We start from the raw sequence: 23,923 nt of genomic DNA on the forward strand, positions 1-23,923 counted from the left end.
TTGAATATGACATACATCATCCTGAAATGTTAGAGTTAAATATATTTGGAATTTCACGACACATGCGGCGAGAATAAACCTGATTCTGATTCTGAAATTGCAAGTAATAAATTACCATTGAAATACACAATGTCTCTACATAAGGTAACTGACAGCAAATAAAATAATGGCGGTGAGAGTGTGGTGGGGAGGGGTGGGTTATTGGGTAGAGGATCAGCCTTACTACTTGGGGAAAGTAACAGTTTTTGAGTCTGGTGGTCCTGAGTGGATGCTGCATAGCCTCCTTCCTGATGGGAGTATGATTAAAATCAGTTACTCATTTCTGTCCTGAAATAGAAAGGGTACAAGAAGAATATGTCATTCTCTTTAGGACCTAATTTTAACGATTTATATGCATCATCTAAAATAATTGTATTTAGTCAAGTATCATTTACATCTCCATATGCTTTTGTAAACATTGTGTTTCATTGACAAATTTCTGAAATCTAAATTTGTAAAATCTCAGCTTAGAATGGATGTGGCTTTAGGAGTAAATTTGGAGGGAGTTTAGAGAAGGAATGTACTTCTCCAAATATGGTGGAAAACTTGAAGAGAATTAACTTCACTGTGTACTATTCAAAAGAGCTTTTAGCCAATTATAATGTCTATGTGACGATTTTATAATTTGCAATTTTGGCCTTAAAGAAGATTAGATTGTTGGATCTGAGCTTGGTGACAGAGGATGAAACTGTTCTTCAGTGAATTGATTATCTCCATCTGTAGTTTGCCTCCTAAGTGCAGAGAGAAGACATCTGACCCAGTCATTGGTGATGTCTGCAAAATGTTGTTCTGTGAGAAATGTGCTGACAAAAACTGAACCATTAATAAATGTGACCCGCAGCAGAATCAAGCAGAAAATATAAATTCCTGAAGTAGGATTCAGTATCAAGTCCAGAAGGCAGTAACATCTGAGATGGAATTTCAGGTTTATTATCATCTGCCTGTACATATATACAACCAAATGAAATAATGTTCCTCTGGATCACAATACACTCACAAAATATATATCACACAGAGCACATAAAACAAAATACTGCCACAAATAAGTTAAAGTATTATTCAAAGTTCACATAGTGCGCAGCACAGGTAAACAGTAAATGGCTTGCTGTCCTAGTGACAACATCTCAGTGGTGTCAGGGTATTCATTAATCTCACAACCTGAGGGAAGAAGCTGTTACCCAGTCTGACAATCCTTGTCCTAATGCTTTGGGACCTTTATATACAACACTCCTGGTAAATGTCACTACTAGTGGGGATGAAATCACCAGTGATCCTCTTGGTTGTTTTTACTCTCCTCTGTAGGGTATTGCAGTTTGATGCCTTGCACACACAGTGATGCAGCCAGATAGGGCATTCTCAATTTGGGGCCAGGTTGGCTTGTGCATTATGTGCACACCAGGGAACTTTGTGCTCTTCACTCTCTCCACGGTAGAGCTATTGATGTGCAATGAAGAGTTTTCGACATGCACTTTCCTGGGGTCCACAGTCATCTCTTTTGACTGCGTTGAGACTCAGGTGGTGGTTCTACCATTTAACAAGCCTCTCTACTGCCTCTCTATGTGCTGACTCATCATTGTCGTTGATGATGTCAACTGCTGTTGTATCATCAGCGGATATGATGCAGTTTGAACTGGATCTGCTAGTGCTATTGTGAGACAGCAGCAGGCTGAGCATAGCCCTGGGGGCACCATTGCTCAGCATGATGGAGCATGAGTAATTGCTGCCAACTTGGACACTGGGGTCTTTCTGTCAAGAAGTCTAAGATCCAGTTATAGACAGGGTGTTGTGTCCCAATGAGGACAGTTTACCTACTAGCCTCTGGGGAATGATGGTGTTAAATGCTGAGCTGAAGTAGTTGAATGACATCCTGGCTGTATGAGACATCGTTTTCTTGCTGGGACAAGACAGTGGAGGGCCAAGGCTGTGGTATCGTCATTGGACTGGTCTGAGAGGTAGGCAAACTATAAAGGGATTTTATATGATCCATTTCCAGCTAATTGAAGATCTTAGTGGTTGTTAAGGTTAGCACAACTGGCCAGTAATTGTATAGGCCAGTTGCTGTTGCTCTCTTGGACACTGGAATGATGGTGGCTGCCTTGAACCCTGCAGGAACAGTGGACTGTTACAAAGAGATGTTAAAGTTGTTAGCTGGGCCGCACAATCCCTCAGCACCCAATCAGATATGTTGCCCGGCCCTGCAGCTTTGCATGGTTTTACCCTGGTTAGGATCCTCCTCACTTCTTCTGTAGCCAGACAGTATGCCTGTTCCTCAGGGGGAGAGGGGCTTTCCTCGATGTCACATTATTTATTTCATCAAATCATGTACAAGTAGGCTTTCAGGGTGGATTCAAAATCTGTAATGGTTTGTATACCTTGCCACGTGCGTCGCGTGTCCCTGGTGTCACAAAGGTATCTCAATTTTTTTTATCAGTATGTCTTCCTGATGGCACATGAAAGCGCAGATCTTGCTGACTTTAGAGTTCTCCTATTCCCCTGATCCCTAAGCATTGCAGAAACTTCTGCCATCAACCATGGTTTCTAGTTTGCCTTGGTGCTGTAGTGAAGAACACGTCAGAAGCTGTTGTGGTCTTAAGAACATAAGAAATAGGAGCAGAATTAGGCTATCTGGCCCATCGAGTCTGCTCTGCCATTCAATCATGGCTGATTCTTTTTTTCTGTCTCCTGCTCAACCTCAGTTCCCAACCTTCTCCCCGTAACCTTTGATGCCATGTCCAATCAAGAACCTATCAAGCTCTGCCTTAAATACACCCAACAACCTGGCCTTCACAGCTGCCTGTGGCAACAAATTCCACAAGTTCACCACCCTTTGACTAAAGAAATTTCTCCACATCTCTGTTTTGAAAGCGCGCCCCTCTATCCTGAGGCTGTGCCCTCTTGTCCTAGATTCTCCCACCACGGGAAACATTCTTTCCACATCTACACTGTGTAGGCCTCTCAACATTTGAAAAGGTTTCAATGAGATCCCCCTCATCCTTCTAAATTCCGGCGAGTACAGATCCAGAGCCATCAAACGTTCCAGGTATGATAACTCTCATTCCCGGAATCATCATTGTGAACCGCTTCTGGACCCTCTGTAATGCTAGCACATCTTTTCTAAGATGAAGGGCCCAAAACTGTTCACAATACTCAAGGTGAGGCCTCACCAGTGCCTTATAAAGCCTCAGCATCACATCCTTGCTCTTGTATTCTAGACCTCTTGAAATGAATGCTAACATGGCATTTACCTTCCTCACCACTGACTCAACCTTCAGGGTGTTCTGCACAAAGACTCCCAAGTCCCTCTGTATCTCAGATTCCTGGATTTTCTCCCCATTTAGAAAATAGTCTGCACATTTATTTCTACTACCAAAGTGCATGACCATGCATTTTCCAACATTGTATCGAGAGATCGTTGGATGTGGAGAGCCATGTTCACCCAAGATTGTAATGCGCAAGATCACTTTGATAAATTGAAAGCAGGGGCTAGAGATTTTGGTGGTGAAACTTTGTTGATGTTGGTGAATATCGATCAAATGTCGAGGATGGTAAGTTAGAAGGTAATGTCCAAAGGAACTTACCTTGCTCTGCCCACAAGGGACGTGTATGAGAGCAAAGGTGTGGGATGCCATTAATGCTAATGGTACCACTATTGATAGCAGAATCTTATTGTGACCAGGTGGTGTACAGGAATAAGGTGGTTGAGTGGTGGAATAGCAACCTTGTGCTCAACATCAGCAACCAAATAACTGATTGTGGACTTCTAAAAAGGAATGGTGGGAGAACACACACCATTCCTCATTTAGGGGTAAGCAGAGAAAAGGTTGAGCAACTCCAAGTTCCTGGGCATCAATATCTTAGATGATCTATCCTGCGCAAAACATTGATGCAGTCGTGAAGGAATGCACCAGTGGCTCTTCAGCATTAGGGGTTTAAGGAGATTTGGCATGTTACCAAATACTCTAGCGTATTTCTACAGACGTACCGTGGAAAGTATTCACACTGGTTGCATCACCGCCTGGCCGTGATATGCAGGATCACAAGAGCTGTAGACAGTTGTAGATTCAGCCAGCTCCTTCATGGGCATAAGCCTCACTAACATCAAGTGCATCTTCAGAAGGTGGTTGCTCAAGAAGACGATATCCATCATTTAGAACCTTCACTATCTGGGACATGCCCTCTTCTCCTTACTACCATCAGGAATGAGGTTCAGATGACTGAAGATGCACACTCAACATGTTAAGAATAGCTTCCTCTCTGTCATCAGATTTCTGAATTGATGAACTATACCTCATTAATCTTCTTTTGCATTATTTATTGATTTTTAAGTTGTAACTTGTGCTGCCACAAGACAATGAATTTCACGACATACGTGAATAAAATAATCCTGTTTCTGATTCAGAGCTCTGACAGTGATGACAGAATGGAATTCACCATGACTAGTTACTCTGTCTGAGAACTGACTGTTTCTATTATATGTCATACACTTGTAGTATTGGCTGAGTTTCTTTTTCTCTCTCTCCCCCCACTAATATGACCTGTGATGTTGGGCATTAACTTCCAGCTCTGCATTTTGTATCTCTCTTTCTGGTGCGTCATTCTGCGCCCCCCCACCCCTCCCCCAGCTCTTTGCCCTATCCTGGATCTTTATTGTCCCCTTAGTGACACGAACATTCAATCTTCCCAAAATGAAACTAATCTTTATGTCAATAGAGCCAGAAACAATATTTTTTGTTTACTGAAGGGTACATGCTGCTTGCAGGAAAGATAATTAAAATAATCTGCCATGGGATGAAATAGGAAAGGGTCATGTTAATTTTGGTGCGTAAGGTTTATTGAGATCATCTTGCTGTATTTAGGTTGGAGTTCTAACAATAATCTGTAAAGTACTTTTGAGAATCTTCAAGTTGTTTCTCAGATACAAGAAAGCATGTGTTTCAAAAAGTTCTGCCTAACTTACTATGGTACTCCCAAGTTGAATTAGTGTTTCTGTAAAAGATAGGTGAGTAAAATAACTTCAGTAGACTTGTAATTTGACAAAGGGACTGAGATTATGGTAGTGTAATTTGAGCTATTCTCTTAGGACTTGAAGTGAACAAAAATAACCATATTTTGTTCCCACAACTATGTTTTTTTAAAATTTTGCTTTCTAAATAAAGGTAATGAAGTATCTTAACTGCATTTATAGGTTCCTCCAGCATCTGCTAAACATGGTATGAATATGAATACAGCTTCAACGCCTTTTCAACAGGCATCCAACTATGGCCAGCATGGATATGGAGCAGGTAATTCAAGGTGTTTAGAATAATAGAAAATGTTACTTAATCGGCATGATATTATGGGTCAATTGGCCTGTGCAGTGATGTACTGTTCTATGCTGCTCCCGTAGCTGGAGCACTAGGCTTATTTCCTCCTGTGTTTTTGTTTTCATTTCCCAAGCTTCTCTCTCAACCAGGGACATTAAAGCCTATTCTAGCAGCTGCCTACTCCTACCAGTGGCAATTAGATACATAATCTGATATTCAGTGATCTCAGGATAAATATTAGAAAGTATTCCAGTCGAAACATTCTCCTCTTCATAAAGTATTACCTTTTGTTCCCACCAGAGAAAGTGCCACCTTAATGTTTCATCCAACAGAGGATGCTTCTATTCGCAGAATATTGCATGTTTATGATCTTTCAATTGAGTACTTAATGTTTATCATGAGGCTAAAGTTTTTCGTCTGTATCTTTAAAGAAACTTTTGATCCTTTTGCTGTAAGGATACAGAAGTTGCTTAGAGCATTTCTTCATAATTGAAATGGCATTCTGTCTCACTGTCTTTTCTCTTGAAAATGGCCATTTGGACTTGACACTAGGGCAGTGGTCCCCAGCCACGGGCCGCAAAACATGTGCTACCGGGCCACGAGGAAACGATACGAGTCAACTGCACTTTCCTCATTCCCTGTCACGCACTGTTGAACTTCAACGCACGCGAGGTCGTTACCCACGTGAGGACATCAGTTGGTCATTAGCCTACAACTACTCGATGAGTTAAAAACAAACTTTGCTTGAGAGTTTCTTTGGATGAGATGGTAGGGGATATAAAAGGTCTAATGATGATGATAACGCAGAGACAGCCAAGGCCGAGACTGCAAAAAAGGAGAAAGCTTCCTTCAACAGAAAATACGACGAGTCGTACATAAAATATGGCTTTATTGCAACCGGTGACTCTTAAGCTTCAAGCCCTGTGTGTGGTATGTGGAGACAAGCTGTCTAATGAGGCAATGAAGCCCTCAAATCTGCTTCGGCATCTTGATTCCAAGCACCCTGCACAAAAGACAAACCGTTGAGTTTTTTGAGCGGAAAAAACATGAGCAAGCGAGATGGAAGCAAGTGCTGAGAACCACCACCTCCACAAATGCTGCTGCTCTGAGAGCGTCGTACTTAGTGGCTAGCCGTATTGCTAAGGCTAAGAAGCCTTTCACTGTTGGTGAAGAATTGATTCTGCCTGCCACCAAGGACATGTGCCATGAACGGCTAGAAGAAGCTGCAGCTAACAAGATGGCACAGGTTTCTCTTTCAGCTACCACAGTTTCAAGGAGAATTGATGACATAGCGGAGGACATCGAAGCACAGCTTTTGGAACGGCTTAACGAGTCTGGTTTCACTACCCGAGTCAAAGAGGTTGCTCCTGAATGCCAGTCTACACACTGTGTCACACACAGGGAAATGCTGGCTAGCCGAAAAATGTCACCTGATCTTAGCAGTGTATTGAGTGACGTTGTTGAAGTTATCAATCACATCAAAGCAAAAGCCCTTAACTCACATCTGTTTGAGCAGCTTTGCGAGTGAATGGATGCAGAGCACAAAACACCTTCTCTTACACACTGAAGTCAGGTGGCTATCAAGGGGGAGAGCCCTGGCCAGGGTTTTTGAGTTAAGAGAGCAGCTACAGAGATTTCTTTCAGGAAAAAAGTCACCACTGGCAGCACACTTCAATGACGAGGAGTGGATAGCAAAACTCGCTTATCTGTGTGACATCTTCAACCTGCTCAATGAACTCAATTTGTCACTTCAGGGGAGAATGACAACTGTCTTCAAGTTGGCAGATAAAGTGTCTGCTTTCACTCTTCCTTCAGTTAGTCCTGACGAAGGGTCTCGGCCTGAAACGTCGACTGCGCCTCTTCCTATAGATGCTGCTTGGCCTGCTGCGTTCACCAGCAACTTTGATGTGTGTTGCTTGAATTTCCAGCATCTGCAGAATTCCTGTTGTCTGCTTTCAAAGCCAAACTGGAACTGTGGGGATGGCGAGTGGACAGGGGCATATTTGACATGTTCCCAATATTAGCTGGGAATTTGGGAGAGACTGAGGCTCACAGCTGGTGTGCGAACACCTATCTTCGCTGTCCACAGAATTCGAGCGTTACTTCCCAAGCGCAAATGTCCCAAGACATGCAAAGGAATGGGTCCGTGATCCATTTGTGAATGTCCCCGGTGAATCATCCATGTCAGCGCGGGAAGAAGATCAACTCCTTGAGCTTGCAAATGACAGTGGGCTGAAAAGTATGTTTGACATAACATCTCTGCCGGCATTCTGGATCAAAGTCAAGGCTGAATATCCTGAGTAGCCAGGAAAGTACTGAAAACATTGCTTCCATTTCCAACATCATATCTCTGCAAAGCGGAGTTTTCTGCAATGAATGCAACGAAAACTAAATTGCGGAATAGACTGGACAAAAGGAACCCCCTTATGACTTATAATTGACTTATCACTATATTCATGCGAGGAAAATATGCGCTGTGTGTTTAATATTAAATTCGTTAGATAAACTCTTTTAGAAACAAAATTAAATGTATTAGCTACTGATAAGTCTGATAAGTGACTTATAGTTGATTTATCACCTATATTCCGGTCATGATTAACCCCCCGCCCCCGGTTGGCCGGTCTGCAAGAATATTGTCATCAATATTAAACCGGTCTGTGGCGCAAAAAAGGTTGGGGACTCCTGCACTAGAGTATTGTTTGTGTTTGGTCGAACCATATCCAGACATGTGCCTGATCTACAGGAGGAGGGAGAAATGTGAGGAAATTTATTAAATCTGGCTGTGCAGTGAACTATGAGAATAGTTATAGATGGTGTTATGGTGATGTGGACAGACTGAGGAATGGGCAGATAAGTGGCATGTGAAATTTAATGCTGTGAAATGCAAAATGCTACATTTTGCTAGGAAGAGTGATTTATTATAAACCAGAGAACATAATGCTGTAAGGAGTACAGGAACAGATCTGGGAGAAGGGGTATCTTTGTCCAGTTTATTTAAGTTTACAAATGGGGCCATAATATAATCTTTTGTAAGTGTCAATTTTGGCCACTGCTTGAGTTCTGGATTCCACACAGGAAAAGATGTGTGAGGAGGTAGAGGTAAAATTTATTAAAATGTTGAGGTACTTCAGTTGTGTGTAAGTTGTAAACCTGGGGTTGACACCCTTGAAATAGAGGAGGTGTTCTCGAGAATGGTAACTGTTTAAGCAATAATTCTAATGCTGCTACTAAAACGTGAACCTAGAATTTTAGTTAGCCACCACAGACCTGTTAGTTATCATTTAAAATGCTCATGGGAGCTTTCTATGTATGGAGAATGCAGTTTGTCGTCTTCTCAGTATCTCTATTCTTTGAACGAATACTGCAATACCGTTTATAATCATGAGAAATTGCAGATGTCCACACTTTCTATTTGGGAATTGGAATTACATATAGTTTAACTCATGGATATGAATAAATTTCAATATAGTCCTATTTCAAAAAGGGCACAACTGGTATTAGAGGGCAGTCGATGACCATAGGAACATGTGTCTGCAGTAGTATCACTTAAAGTGGAAGAACAAAACAAAATTGTAGCAAAGCAGAAGAAACCAAGGTTTTGACTGCAGGGATTCTACAGTCTATCGTTCTTGGTTAGCAGGTTATGATGAAATAAACCAAGGGACGGGAGCCGGAGATTATAGCAAAGGTGCCTACAGTGGGTCTTCTCAAGCACAAACCAAATCATCCACAGCTGGACCAGGGAAAGGTAAGATCTCTGGGTCAATCCTAATGATTGTAGAAAGGCTTATGCAAGTTCACGTAATGTGGAAGCTATACAGCATGGAAATTGGGCCACTTGGCCCATAGCCTTCTGTGCCGAGGCAATCTGCAGATATGGTAATTAGAGAACTGCTTGATCATTGGTTATGCACTACATCCTTAGATAATAGGTAATATTGAGGTATTTTGCTGTTTTGGTTGGGATGTTGTTTAGCAAAGCTAGCGTTCTTTTATTATGTGGAGTTCTGAGAGCCAAATTTTACTTGGAACATGGGAGCATTAGAGGTATTTAAGAAACTCTTAGATAAAATAATGGAGGGCTCTGTGGGAGGGTAGGGTTAGATTGATCTTGGAGTAGGTTAAAAGGTTGGCACAACATTGTGAGGTGAAAAGCCTTTACAGTTCTAAGCATTTGCCACTGCCAAGGTTATTGATGTATGTAAACTGCTCAGCTTTACTAAAAACCAGTTTATGCAGCCGTGAGAAAGGAAAGGGTAGAAGCTACATCTGTTGACTGAGGAAAGGGGAAATAAACCAGAGCTCCTAATTGGTGACCAGATGACATCCTTATAAAGTGCATATGTAAACATTGGTTGAAGGTCATATCAAAACAGAGAATGTTCACTCTGCCTTTATAATGTTCTGAGGTAAGAGATGTTTTCAGTAGGAATATCTGAAGAAAAGGATCAGTTTATTGTTGAATCAATTATTCCTTCTACCAAGTATTGGAAGTTGTTCAGAGCTCTGATCTTCAAGGAATATGTCAATTTGGTACATAGCAGGAACAAGTGGTGTCTGTTTATTAAATTGAAATCAATAGTACCCTTAATGGTTTTTAAGTAAGGTTACTTTCCATATTGTCACATTTTGTTTGTCTGCTGTCTTATATTGACATTAAGTTGTATTGTGCTTGACCCAACCCATGCAGTCCCATTCATAAGCAAACAACTACAACCCGTAACTTTTCCCCCAGTAATCTCATTGCAAGGTAGGGGAGAGCTGCAAATGACAAACAGGCATCGGATGGTGAAACTTGTGCATTTGGCCCACCCTGTAGTTCTTTGGCAGCTCATCGGTGTCATGGATATTTTCACTTTTTACAGTAAAACTATCAAACAATTTGGAAATCCCAATGTTCTGGCTTCTGACTCACGGTTATCAATTTCCACTCAAATGAGTTTCTGCTTTTCTACTCATTCGGACCCAGTCTCCGCACTCACAAAGCACTTACTGAGAGAAAACATAATAACATAACTATGCCAAATAATGCAGGTCATCAAGTTTCATTTACTACTTGGACTGTTGAGAAGCCAGATATAAAGTACATCCGACGACAATATAATGCTCCACAGCCACCAAACTTGAGTCCAGTAATGGAGCAGGTGGTACAAAATACCAGCATCTGATCTTTAAAGCAAATCATAAAGCACTCTGTTCTTATTTATACCTCTGGATTTCACGGGTTATCCCTGATATAGAAAACTATTGCCCATCCTCCCAACTTGAGGTCAGAAATGCTTTAAATATGACTAAACTGAAGCAAATGTTCTATCTGGTTTATTTTTGTGTTGATGTCAAGTTGGTTGTTGACAAAGGTACACTTTAAAAGGAAATTCCTCTTCTCAGTCTGCAAGTACACCATCAAATCGTAAAGCACTCTGATCTTATTTACACCTCTGGATTTCACAGGTTATCCCCGATATAGAAAACTATTTCCCATCCTCCCAACTTGCTTCAGTTTAGTCATGACTTGGGGATTCCTGTGAAGAATACAGCTTTCAATTATCATAATGGTGCATTTTATGTTCTAGGTATTTCAGTGAACTCCACTAACATTGGTGTGCCTGACATGACTGGCTCAGTATACAAGACTCAGGTGAATATATATTTTTTTGTTTTAATGCATGGTATTTCTCTGCCTTTTTGCTGAGTTTTCCTTAGGAGGTGGGAAGGACATGCTTTCTATCTGTGTGGGAGTGACACAAATTGGGTGGTGGTGTATTGGCCGATGATTTTTCAGTGACGTATGGACTTGCACCCTGAGATCCATCTACATCAGTACTGCAGAGGGTTCTGCCATTTACTGCCTTGCATTTGATCTCAGAAAATGCTTCCCCGCACACTCACCTGGATTAAACGCTATCTGCCATTTCTCAGCCTAAATGTCCAACTAACCTATATCTTGTTGCATCCTTTGACAACCTTCCTCACTATCCACAACCCCACCAAGTTTTGTATCAACAACGAACTTGCTTATCAGACATGTTCAGCAGGGATCAGTGCGGGGTCCATTGGTTTTGTAATATAAATTGAAGGAGAGCAAGGAACTTTCATTGTTGGTAAATAGTGCTGGAGTGATGAGTGCTCTTAGAGAACTAGTCCATATAGTATGTATATAGTTGTCATAGCTTGGAGTTGAGGATGATAGATTAGCATGGATAGGAGATTGGCTGAAAAAAGCAGTCAGAAAGAATAAGCAGGTTATTTTTCAATTTCTCTAACTTCTAGTAATTTTCCCCCTCCCCCTTCCCTTCCATTCCATTCCTCACTCTGGCTCCCCTCTTACCATTCTCTTATTCTCTTCATCTCACCTCCCCGGTCCCCCTGCTCCTTTTTTCATCCCCCCCCTCCCCTCCCCATTCTGGCTTCTGCCTTTCCAGTCTTGGTGAAGGGCCTCGGCCTGAAACATTGGCTGTTTCCAGAGATGCTACCTGACATGCTGAGTTCCTCCATCATTTTCTGTGTGTTATTTTTGTGTTGGCAGATTATTGTTGGGACACCATACGAATCAGTATTTGGTTCTTGCTTTTGCAATCTATTTTAATAACATGAATGAAAGATGATATAGTCGTCAACTGACAACATAGTTATGTGTAGAAATGAGTTGTGAGGAGTCTACAAAGTGTTGATCAATAATATGGCTATGCATTTAAAACAAATATGAATGATAAAACCAATGAATGTGAATCTTACTTCAAGTAGGGAGGATTGTGTTTTACTTTCTGTTGGGAATGTTGGAACATTGACCGTCTCAGTGCTTTGTGAAATGCACCATTCCCTTTCCAAGCATCAGTTGAATGCAGCAGGATTATTACCAGTCATTGGATATCAGTTATGTTAAAGACATGAGCAATTCTGCAGATGTTGGAAATCTTGAGCAACACACAAATTGCTAGAGGAACTCGAGCCTGGTAGTACGGTATCCATGTAGGGGAGTAAACAGTCCCCTCCATGGGGACTAGATGGGAGGGGGGCAGAAGCCAGAATAAGAGGCAGGGTGAAGGAATACAAGCTGGCAGGTGATTGGTGAGTGCAGATAAGGTAGGTAGGTGGGAGAAAGGATTAAAGTGAATGATGTGAGAAGCTAGGAGACTGGATGAGGTTAAGGGGAGGAGACAGGACAGTAGACTATGAAATAAAGGGAAGAAAGTGGGGAACTAAAGGGAAGTGATGGGCAGATTATGAGGGGGGGAAGAGAAGGTGTGAGAGGGCCACCAGAATGAGGCGGGGGGGGGAGGTAGTGGGGGAGAGAACAGAAAGGGAGTGTTTTATCAGAAGTTAGTGAAATCAATGTTTATGCTGTTAGGTTGGGCGCTACCTAAACGGAATATGAGACTGTTTCTTAACCTGCGTTTGGTCTCATTGTGACCTTAGGGGAGGCCGTGGATAGGCATGTCAGCGTGGGATTGGGAATTGGAATTGAAATGGGGAGCCACTGGGAGATCCTGGTTCTCAGTGAAGTGGACCCCAATCTATGTTGAGGCACAACAGATGCAATAAATGATCCCGACAGACTTGTTGCCTCACTTGGAAGGACTGTTTGGTGCTCTGAATCATGATGAGGGAGGAGATGTAGAGGCTTGAGTAGCACTCAGCATGGTTACAGAGGGAGGGAGAACGGCGGGGAGGGTCGAGTGGACAAAGGAGTCGCGGAGAGAGTGATCCCTGCAGAAAGCGAAGAGTGAGGGGAGGGGGAGAAGTGCTTGCTGGTGGAATTCCATCGGAAATGCAGAGGTTGTGGAGGAAGATGTGTTGAATGTGGAAGCTCATGAGGTGATAGATAAGAGGAACCCTATCCTTAGAAGGTTGAGGGGGTGTGTGGTGAGGGCCGCCTTAGCGTCTAATTGCATCAGGTACTCTTGATCAGCCTCTTCGCAGCTTTGAGGCTCACACAGATTGGGGGGGGGGAAGGGGTCACTTCATTGAGATCCCAGCTGCAACAGCAAGGATCTCCTGGTGGCTACCCATTTCAATTCCACCGCACCCCACATCAACATGTCTGTCCACAGCTTCCTCTGTTGCCAAAATGAAGCTAAGCTCAGGTTGGAGGAGCAACACCTCAGATTCTTTTTCAGTAGTTTCCAGTCTGTTATCATGAACATCAATTTGTCTTAACTCCTGGTAATCAAGGTTCAAAGTAAATTTATTGTCAAAGTACATAAATTACCATATACAACCCTGAGATTAGTTTTCTTGCAGACATACACAGTAAATCCTAGAAACATAGAATCAATGAAAGACTGCACCCAACGGGACAGACAACCCACCCATGTGCAAAAGACAAACTGCAAATACAAAAGGAAAAAAAGGAAATAATAAATAAATAAGGAATAAATATCGAGAACATGAACTGAAGAGTCCTTGATAGTGGATTCATAGATTGTGGGAACAGTTCAGTGACGGGCGAGTGAAGTTATCCCTACTATTGAAGAGCCTGATGATTGAAGGGTAATAACAGTTCCTGAACCTGGTGGTATGGGTCCCGAGGCTGTTGTAGTACCTTCCTGATAGCAGCAACAAGAATAGAGCATGGCCTTGATGATGGGGGTCCTTATTGAGAAGATGCTGGTTTCTTGCGACGGTGCTGCATGTAGATGTGCTCAGTGGTGGGGGGGTGTTGTCTATGATGGATTGGGCTGTATCCACTACTTTTTGTGGATTTCACTTCCTTCTGACCCACCTCTCTTCCCAAGCTTTGTTTCCCCTCATTTTTGTCACCCTTGCCTCTTCTGCCCATCACCTCCCCCTCTTCCTTCCCTTTACTCTATGGTCTACTGTCCTTAACTATCAGATTCCTACTCCTTCCACTTATCACCTCCTGGCTTCTCACATTATTTCCTTTAATCTCCCCTGACCTCATTTCACCTACCACCTACCTGCTTGTATCCCTTCCCCTCTCCCTACCTTTTTATTCTGGCTTCTGCCCCTTCCTTTCTAGTTCTGGTGAAGGATCTTGTCCCAAAACTGCTCATTTCTCCTTCATAGATGCTCCCTGACTTGCTGAGTTCCTCCAACATTTTGTTTGTGTTGCACAGTTATGACAAAGCAAACTTAGGATCGTGATAGAATGCTTGCTACTTGATCAAAGCCTGTAGGTGTTGCTTAATGATAAACTGGAAATCAATTTTCCACAATTCTTGCAGCTCATTTCTTTATGAATTCAGGGAATCCTACTGACTGCAATCTAAATACAGAGATGCATAGTAATTAATTACTACACACTGGAACTGGATTTCCACTTCTAGAAAACAATGAGAATTCAGCAATACATGCTTAAAATTTCTGAAAGAAATAATACATGTTGTACACTTTACACTTTAATAAGGTTAAATTCAATTCCTTTGAACACAGCTGTTGCTTTTCAGTAAGTGAGTTATTTTCTATCTGCCTGTGTCATCACCATAAATTAAAAATACTCTCGGCTCTTATACCTGCTGGCTTAAGCTTCCAGAATATGAATAATTTCTGATTTGAAAAGTCAAATAACACTATTTTTATTCATGGACATCTTTGGCATGGATAGGATTCGTTGCCCAGCTGCTGTTGAATCTCATCGTTCAGCCATTTGTAGGCTGATAAGTAGTATTTCCTCTGTCCTGGTTAGTAATTGAACACATGCATTATACTGAAGTCATTCTGCTTGGAGAGAGAAAGCAAAGCAATGGCCTTGAGACCATCTGAAGCGATGCAGAAAGGTAGCATTTTGAATTTGAGTGCCATGGTAGCATAGCGATTAGCACGACACAATTATTCTTGTGCTAGTTTACAACGCCATCTTTCAGGGGGAGAACGTAAGGAGTTGGTACGTCCTGCCCCTGAACGGGTGAACTTCCTCCCACATTCCAAAGGTCTACTGCTCAATAGGTCATTGTAAATTGTCCTGTGACTAGGCTCGGATGAAATAGGAGCATGCTGGATGGTGCAGCTTGTTGGGCCGGAAGGGCCTGTTCTATGCTGTACCTCTAAATAAATAAATATGCCATAATTAGGTTTTATTAAGACTTGTTCTTTTTCCTTTCCCTGTAGTCTTTTGACAAGCAGGGATTTCATGCTGGTACACCCCCTCCATTCAATTTGCCGTCAGCTCTTGGAGGAACAGGAACGCTAAATCATAGTGCTGCTACAGGGTACGCACCCCCTTTCCTGCACATTGTGTCAGCTCACCAGCAGGCTCACTCCCAAATGCTGCACCATCATTTGCAGCAGGATAATCAGGTAACAAGTATTTAAGAAAATATTCTTTTAAAATGCCAACTTCACATCTTTCAAAAAAAACGTTCAAAACAATGCAAGAAATTGAGTTCTGTGTTTTTAACAGTGCCTTGAAAAAGTACTCAGCCCACATAATTATTTTCACATTTTACTGTCTCGTTTTCTAAATTTAAAGTATATTAAAGTAGGATTTTTTAAGCTAACCTACGAAACATTATGTATCATGTCAAGTCAAAAGAAAAATTCCAAGATCTGTCCACAATTTACTAAAAATTAAAGACCAAAGTTGTGAGGCTGAAAATGTATTCATTCCCTTTGTATTTACTACATTACCTTTCCTCAGGTGCAATATACAGGTATTATGTTACCAACTCACCTAACTTGTTGATGTAGAAAATTGGAGGATCACTTGTTTTCAATGACTTCATAAAATACCTCTTCTAAATACCCCTTCCTTTTGTAAGGTCCAACAGTGTGGTAGATTTTCAACAGACCAAAGCAAAATGAAGACAAAAGAGCATTCAAGACAAGTTAGGGATAATAGGGAAGTACAAAAATGGGGAAGGGTACAGGACCATCTCAAAGGCACTGAACATATGCCGAGCCTCTGTGCAGTTCACTGGGGGCGGTGGGGGGGATGAAACCACAACCACATTACCTTGGTCAGGCCGCCCCCTAAACCTAGGTCGCTGGAGAAGAATGGTACTTGTAAGGGAGGCTACTATGATGCCAACAGCCACTCTTAGTGAGCTGTAGAAGGCAGTGGCTACAACTGGAGAAGTTGTTCATGGCTTCACAATTTCTTAAGGCCTTGTACAAAAAGGGTATTGATGGAAGAGTGGCAAGGAAGAAGCCCTAGCTGAAAAAAAGCATATCCTTGCCCGTAATTACTTTGTAAAATATTACTTGGAAAGTATTGTAAAGATGTGGAAGAAGGTCTTGTGATTGAATGAGACTATGGTGGAACATTTTGCCTCAACACTAAGCTGTACATGTGGCATACTGCACATCAGCCGGGTAACACCAAGCCTCCTGTAAAGTATGGTGGAGACAGCATCATGCCATGGGGATACTTTTCAGTAGCAGGGACTGGGAATCTGGTCAGGATTGATGGGCAATGCTGCTAAATAGAGACATATCCTGGATAAAAACCTGCTAGCCTCTCCAGGAAGCTTAAACTGGGAAGGATGTTAGTCTCTTAGTGGGACAATGACCCACACATACTGTCAGATTAACTATAGAGTGGTTTCAAGTGAACAAAATTGATGCCCTTGAGTGACCCAGTCCTAACCTTAACCTGATCAAATATCTCTGGCAAGACGTCAAAACTGCTGTCCACTGCTGCTCCCCAACTAACCTGGCACAGCTTGAGCACTTCGCCAAGAGAAGTAAGCAAATCTTGCTCCATCATGTTGTGCAAAACTAATAGACACTTGTCCTGAAAGACTGTTGCTGTAATAGCTGCAAGAGGTGGTTCAACTAGTTACTGAGCAAAGGGGAATAAATACTTTTGAACTGCTGACATTCCTGTTTTTGAATTTTTAGTTTTTCATGCTTTACAATTTTCTGTTTTTGGGCTCTACTGTGAAAAAAGGAGCGTGTGACTCAAGTAAAATTCAGTTAAATTGTTCAAAATCCCTGGTTATAATAATCCTGTGAACAAAGGGCTGGGGGTTGGATACTTTTGTAAGGCACTGTAGAGGCTTCATAGTGACGGGGTTTTAAGTTTTTAAACAATGTGGATAGTTATTAAAATATAGATTTCAGTCAGACCACCACTGTAATGAGAAACAACTGGATCAAGAAAGGGGCTAGTTAACCAAGCTTCTAACTCGTGATTGCTTTTTATTGGCTTCTGTTGAATTGCATGGGTGTGTGGACAAATAATCCTTTGATTTTATTCTACATCTCATGTTTGCATGCAAAGCGTCTGCTCATGCATCACAAATCACCTATTGAGTACCAGAGAACCAGTGATGTCATGGACTAGGCAGGAACCAATACCTTGTGAAGGAGAGGGGTTGGTGAAACAAGAGTTCTTTTTCCATTAGTTTAATGAGCAGAAAACTTTGTAGCTTGCTTTTGAAAAATTAACTTTTCAAAAGAATTTTCACTTTCGTGCTCACTTCCATTTACATTCTGGACTCCTTCATACAACAACAGACAACAGTTAATGAAACTTGGCAAAAACTAGCCAAATTGTCACAGTTTAATGATGTTTGAAAGACATTTGAAATTGAAGCCTTAAAATTTTTAGTTTTAGTCTGAATTGTTCATCTAATTCTTTATAAATGTAATTGCACTATGTGCATTGAAATTTATTCCTTCATCCAAATATTAGTTTCCTAGATTATGCTACAATAGATGGAGCAGTTTGAGCTTTACAGATACTCCAGGCTGAGCGCAAACTTTTGCTGGGGTTGTTTCTGGTTGTTTCTGCATGCTAATTAATTACTTGCAAGTTAGCATTTGAGAGTGAGGTTGAGTTAAGCTCTGCTTCTTCTGTGAACCAAAAATAGTTCCTTGGACCCCATTATCGACTCTCTCCATGCCCAAAGGGTGGCCAGTTTATGAAGATGTAGTGAATCTCAGGTTTGTATATGGTGATATACATGTACTTTGATAATTACCTTTGCTTCTCATAAAATGATTGCTCAGCAGAATTTAGTACCTTTTGGATGGGGGGAATTTGAAAAGTTGAGACAAGCAATAAAATTAATATATAATCTTACATTGAAATATTTTTCCAATTGTGTTGTGACTTGCAGGGTGGTTCAGGGCAGCGGAATCAACAGAATGGCATACCACAGAAGTCTCAGGTTAACAAACCCAACTATGGTACATCCCCATACTGGGGGAATTAAGTTGAAAGCTGTTGCCCACTCTTTATAAAACAAGGAAGAAAACTGGCCAAATGTCTGTTGGGGAGAAAGAAATCTTAACATACTGTAAATGTGACAGTTGCTGGCTTTTGATTTGCTGTTGTATGTAATATATTTATGTATGTATTTGTATATGTAATAGTAGAGGTTGGATGTGGTTTCTGCATTTGAAGCCGATCTTCACAGGGAAGATTTAATGAACACTCCATCAGCAACAGTGCATATTGGTTTAAGCTCCATGGACTGTACTGTTTTGCATTTTGAAAATAAAGTTCTCTTCATTGAGTTTCAGCTGAACTTTATAGAAAATCCCAAGGCGGCAGCAAAACCATTGTAGAAATCCAGATTCTGTGCATAACATTATTATGTGACTATCTCATCAATTTTGTATTTGTATCAATCTTGTACACTGTTAATTTGCCTTCCATCAGACTCTGGATGATTTTCAAAAACCTGTTCATAAGTAGAAACATTTTTAAAAATTTTAGTGTCCTGATAACTTGTATATTTATCCTTGGCGCTATTTATTTAATATTTCAATGTGCCCCTGCCACAGTTTACTGAGCCATGAATGTTTATTGGGTATCTCTCCCTTTTTAACCAGAACTAGTAATTTCAAAGATCTTCACCTGAAAAATGAAAAATGATATCCAGTGCAGCAGCTCACTCTTAACACTCTGAGCAAGTTGGGTGAATATTTTAATTCCATTTACATTTCTCTCCAACTCAACCTAATAAAAGCTCTGAGCAATAAGTTTGTGAAACCTTTATTCGTGTGATTTTTTAAAAACTGTTAAGAGGTAATTTATTGACTTTTAATAGAAACTGATTCTGAGTGATGAAGTAATTTAACAGCCTGAGCAATAGCAGCAAAAATGTTGAATCATTTGAAGTCCTGTGCTATAGTTATGACTACCTTGAGCTTGAGTGGGGTAAATGTGTATACACTTACATCCAGCATAGATAGATGTTCTATTGCAAACTGGAGAAACAACACCTTGTATTCTGCCTGGTTTGTCTACAGCCTGGCAGCATGGACATTGAAGTCTCCAATTTTAGATCATGTGCTTTCCTCTTCCTGTCTAGTCTCCTCTTATCTACCTAGTTCCTCCATTGCCCAACCACCCACCCCTCACACACTTTCCCCCCTTCTCCACGCACAGACTGGTTCTCTGCCCAGGTACAAATACCTGGGGATACGAATTGATAATAAACTGGACTGGTCAAAGAACACCGAGGCTGTCTACAAGAAGGGTCAGAGCCGTCTCTATTTCCTGAGGAGACCGAGGTCCTTTAACATCTGCCGGACGATGCTGAGGATGTTCTACGAGTCTGTGGTGGCCAGTGCTATCATGTTTGCTGTTGTGTGCTGGGGCAGCAGACACCAACAGAATCAACAAACTCATTCGTAAGGCCAGTGATGTTGTGGGGATGGAACTGGACTCTCTGACAGTGGTGTCTGAAAAGAGGATGCTGTCCAAGTTGCATGCCATCTTGGACAATATCTCCCATCCACTACATAATGTACTGGTTGGGCACAGGAGTACATTCAGCCAGAGACTCATTCCACCGAGATGCAACACAGAGCGTCATAGGAAGTCATTCCTGCCTGTGGCCATCAAACTTTACAACTCCTCCCTTGGAGGGTCAGACACCCTGAGCCAATAGGCTGGTCCTGGACTTAGTTCCTGGCATAATTTATTTACATATTACTATTTAACTATTTATGGTTTTATTACTATTATTTATGGTACAACTGTAACGAAAACCAATTTCCCCCGGGATCAATGAAGTATGACTATGACTACTATCTCCAACTATCAGATTCCATTAAATGCAGTTCTTCGACTCTACCTGGCACTTCGTATTTCTGGTGTGCCATTTCCACTCTCCTCAACTGGATTTACCTATTGCTTGCAAACTTTCTCCATCCCTTCTGCTCACTCCCCCTCACCTCTTTGACGTGGTTCACTATCTTTTAGTCCAGATGAGGATCTTGACCTGAAATGTTAACTATCTATTTTATTCTATAGATACACCCAGGCATAAGCGTCCCCAGCAGTTTTTGTTTTGCTCCAGATTCCAGCATCTATAATCTATTGTTTCATTGATTTTCAAATGCCTGTTACTGATTTGTACAAAATGTTTTGTTTGAATATCAATTCAGAAATGCGTGAGGCGTGATTTAAAATATATGGGGTTGAGACAGTAATCTTAAGTTACTGTCAAGCAATGGTCTGGTGTCCATTTGAGATTTCAATCGGAAACACTTGGCTTAGCTAGATCAAAGAATTGACATCCAACAGTGAAGTGAAAGTAAATACTCTCAAAATAAAGGCATTGGAGATTAAGGATGGAATAATCTCAAATAAAGGAAGAGGACAGTGCTAGTAGGTAGTCAATCCTCGTAGCCACAGGCCATCACTACCCAAGTTCCTCAGAATTGGGTATAATTGTTGATGACTAAACAACTTAGATTTTCTTCTCAGCAAAAAGAACCCAGATGACATTCTGGCGTGGGCTACAAAGCAGCAACATTCATTCATATGGCAAAGCATATGTAACTTAAAATTGTCCATCTGTGCATCTACCTTAGAAATTCAGTACTAATGCACTCCCAACAGCAAACAGGTGAGAAACTGGGTTTCCAACAAAAAGCATTTCATTGTCTAATATCCCAGATTTTCTGTAATCTACAACACACTGGGGTTGAAGTGGAATAATTCTATTTACCTGGATCAATCCATCTTCAGCATACAAGGCTCCACCTTCCCAGCACAAAGCAACCAGTTTCATTGCTATGCCCCTCACCACCAGTGTACACTGTTCAGCATGTATTGCAACTATATTATATTATGACTACTTTTCTAGGTGACTTTGGCCAAGTTGTAACTGCAATGATATCCTGAATACAGAAAAGGATAATTAAAATGAACATGGTCTTGGCCTAAATAAGTGGCAATGACCTCCTAACAAAATTCAAACAAATACTCCTCAGAGCAACTCTGGCTTACAAGGTAGCAAACCAACCCATGGACAAGAACAATTGAAAGATCAATGGGAATTAATTTTTATCCCCAAAGTTGGATTTTATATTTGAAAGTGGGGATGTAGAGAAATGGAACCTCAGGCTCAAAAATTTTTGTTTTCACTTTTGCAGCTGAAGTAGAACTTAACATTTAAAAACTAACCATTCTTGTGAAATAGATTCACAGCCGAAGAATAATAATGGTGTGTGCTACAATGCCCCCTAGTGCCTAGAGGACCAATTGCAGGATCATACAGAACTAGATTTTTATGTTATTGAGATGCAGTGTGGAACACACTCTTCTAGCTGCACCACCCACCAACCCCCACCTTCGATTTAACCCTAGCCTAATCATGGGAAATTTACAATGACCAATTAACCTACCAATTAGTATGTATTTAGACTGCGAGAGGAAACCTCAGCACACAGAAAATCCATGAGACCATTGGAAGGACATACATACCCCTTACCAGAATTGAGTTAATAGGTGTAATAGCATGGTTACCCTATTGTGGTATTCCAGTGTCAATACATTGCTAAATTTACAATATTGTTCAGAGTTAAATCATGGACAGTACAAGGCTTATATAACAGTAGGTAATGGCTCCATGCTTTTGTTTATAATTTGCATTTCCTTCTAATGGCCACTTTAAAATGTCCAGATCACTAGATCCATGAATTTTAGTGTTATGAGTAATTCAAGAGCCTCTGTATTCTTTTATAGCATCAACTTAAATTTGTAACATTATCACTGGATAAGCCATATCTTACCATCTTTCCTCCTTTAACTTAGCAAAATCCAATCATCCAATCCAAACTCAAATGGTTTAAGAATTTAACTTAAGTAAATTGTTGTGTATCAATTAGCTCTGACAAAAGAAAACCTTTAATTATCCAAAATGTTCAGTACTTTGTGATGTTTAAGGTAGAGATATTTTAAAAACAATCTGCTGAGCTTTTTTAACTTCATACTGTTCATTATGTACATCTACCCAATTCATTTTCTAACACTGAACAACAAAAAATTTACTTCCTGAGTACTTTTGGGCTTATTTTATGGATTTTGGCTGCTGATCATGAAAATCACCTTGAAATTTCCCTAACTCATACCTTTTTTGAAATTGTCTATATTTGTTCTTTCAATTCATAATTCAATTCAGAATAACTGATGCCAAGATTAAAGAAGGCATTTTTGCTGATCTGCAATGACAGACAATTCAAAGAACTTCCAATGAAACCAGAGAAAATCACATAGATGGTATTAAAGGATGTTGAAAATTTTCTTGGCGACTACAGAGTAGCAAACTACATGCAGCTGGTTGACAACATGCTTTAACCATACAAAATCATGAAGTGCAACATGTCACTAAAGATTCGTTTTCTGCATTCCCATTCAGATAACTTTATAGCAAGTCCTAGCGCTGTCAATGCATGGTGTAAGGTTTCACCAGGAAATTGCGGTCATGGAGAAACGGTATCAGGGCAACCGGAATCCATCAATGCTAGCCACATCCCATTCCCATTCTGATATGTCTATCCACGGCCTCCTCTACTGTAAAGATGAAGCCACACTCAGGTTGGAGGAACAACACCTAATATTCCATCTGGGTAGCCTCCAACCTGATGGCATGAACATTGACTTCTCTAACTTCTGTTAATGTCCCACCTCCCCTTTGTACCCCATCCATTATTTATTATTATTTTTTCTCTCTCTCTTTCTCCCTCTGTCCCTCTCACTATACTCCTTGCCCATCCTCTGGGATTCCCCCCTCCCCCTTTCTTTCTCCCTAGGCCTCCTGTCCCATGATCCTCTCATATCCCTTTTGCCAATCAACTGTCCAGCTCTCAGCTTCATCCCTCCCCCTCCTGTCTTCTCCTATCATTTCGGATCTCCTCCTCCCACTTTAAAATATCTTACTACCTCTTCTTTCAGTTAGTCCTGACGAAGGGTCTCAGCCCGAAACGTCGACTGTACCTCTTCCTATAGATGCTGCCTGGTCTGCTGCGTTCACCAGCAATTTTTATGTGTGTTGCTTGAAATTCCAGCATCTGCAGATTTCCTCGTGAATGCTAGCTAATTATTTTTGGACACTAACGTGAGAAGCCTCAGACACAGAGTACAAAAGAAAATCATCAATAAAACATTTTTAGCTTAGCCGAACTATTGCAAAGCTTCAGCACTGTTATGCAATTGAATGCATTATATTCAATAAAAAAATCCTGTTTCTCCAGATTCCTACATTATACAAGAAGTCCAAAATTATATTTGTGTTCAGCTTCAAGTGGTCTATCATAAAGAAAATTTGAGGAAGAAACACCTGAAAAAAATTGTCCAGTGCAATTATCAAAATTATTTTCACTGATTTATGTATTTGATAGTCTTATAGTCTGGAACTATAAGACATAGGAGTAGAATA

The 23,923-nt window shown here is 41.0% G+C and overlaps 1 protein-coding gene across 10 annotated transcripts in view; it reads left to right on the forward strand.

Moving 5' to 3' along the window:
• ubap2a (ubiquitin associated protein 2a) overlaps positions 1–19,266 on the forward strand; it is a 90,349-nt gene extending 71,083 nt beyond the window's left edge. For 3 of the 10 annotated variants that reach the window (XM_063042748.1, XM_063042753.1, XM_063042751.1), the window contains exons 24-28: positions 5,225–5,321; positions 8,980–9,090; positions 10,916–10,980; positions 15,411–15,599; positions 18,365–19,265. In XM_063042748.1, coding sequence (XP_062898818.1) covers positions 5,225–5,321; positions 8,980–9,090; positions 10,916–10,980; positions 15,411–15,599; positions 18,365–18,460 — 558 coding nt within the window. In that variant the 3' untranslated portion in view covers positions 18,461–19,265. Of the gene's footprint in view, positions 1–5,224; positions 5,322–8,979; positions 9,091–10,915; positions 10,981–15,410; positions 15,600–18,364 lie in introns of all 10 variants that reach the window. The other 7 variants (XM_063042752.1, XM_063042754.1, XM_063042750.1 and 4 more) reach the window with 6 other exon arrangements.
• The last annotated feature ends 4,657 nt before the right edge of the window (positions 19,267–23,923 follow it).

The sequence above is a fragment of the Mobula hypostoma genome, chromosome 3, assembly GCF_963921235.1.
Source record: "Mobula hypostoma chromosome 3, sMobHyp1.1, whole genome shotgun sequence".
NCBI lineage: Eukaryota > Metazoa > Chordata > Chondrichthyes > Myliobatiformes > Myliobatidae > Mobula > Mobula hypostoma.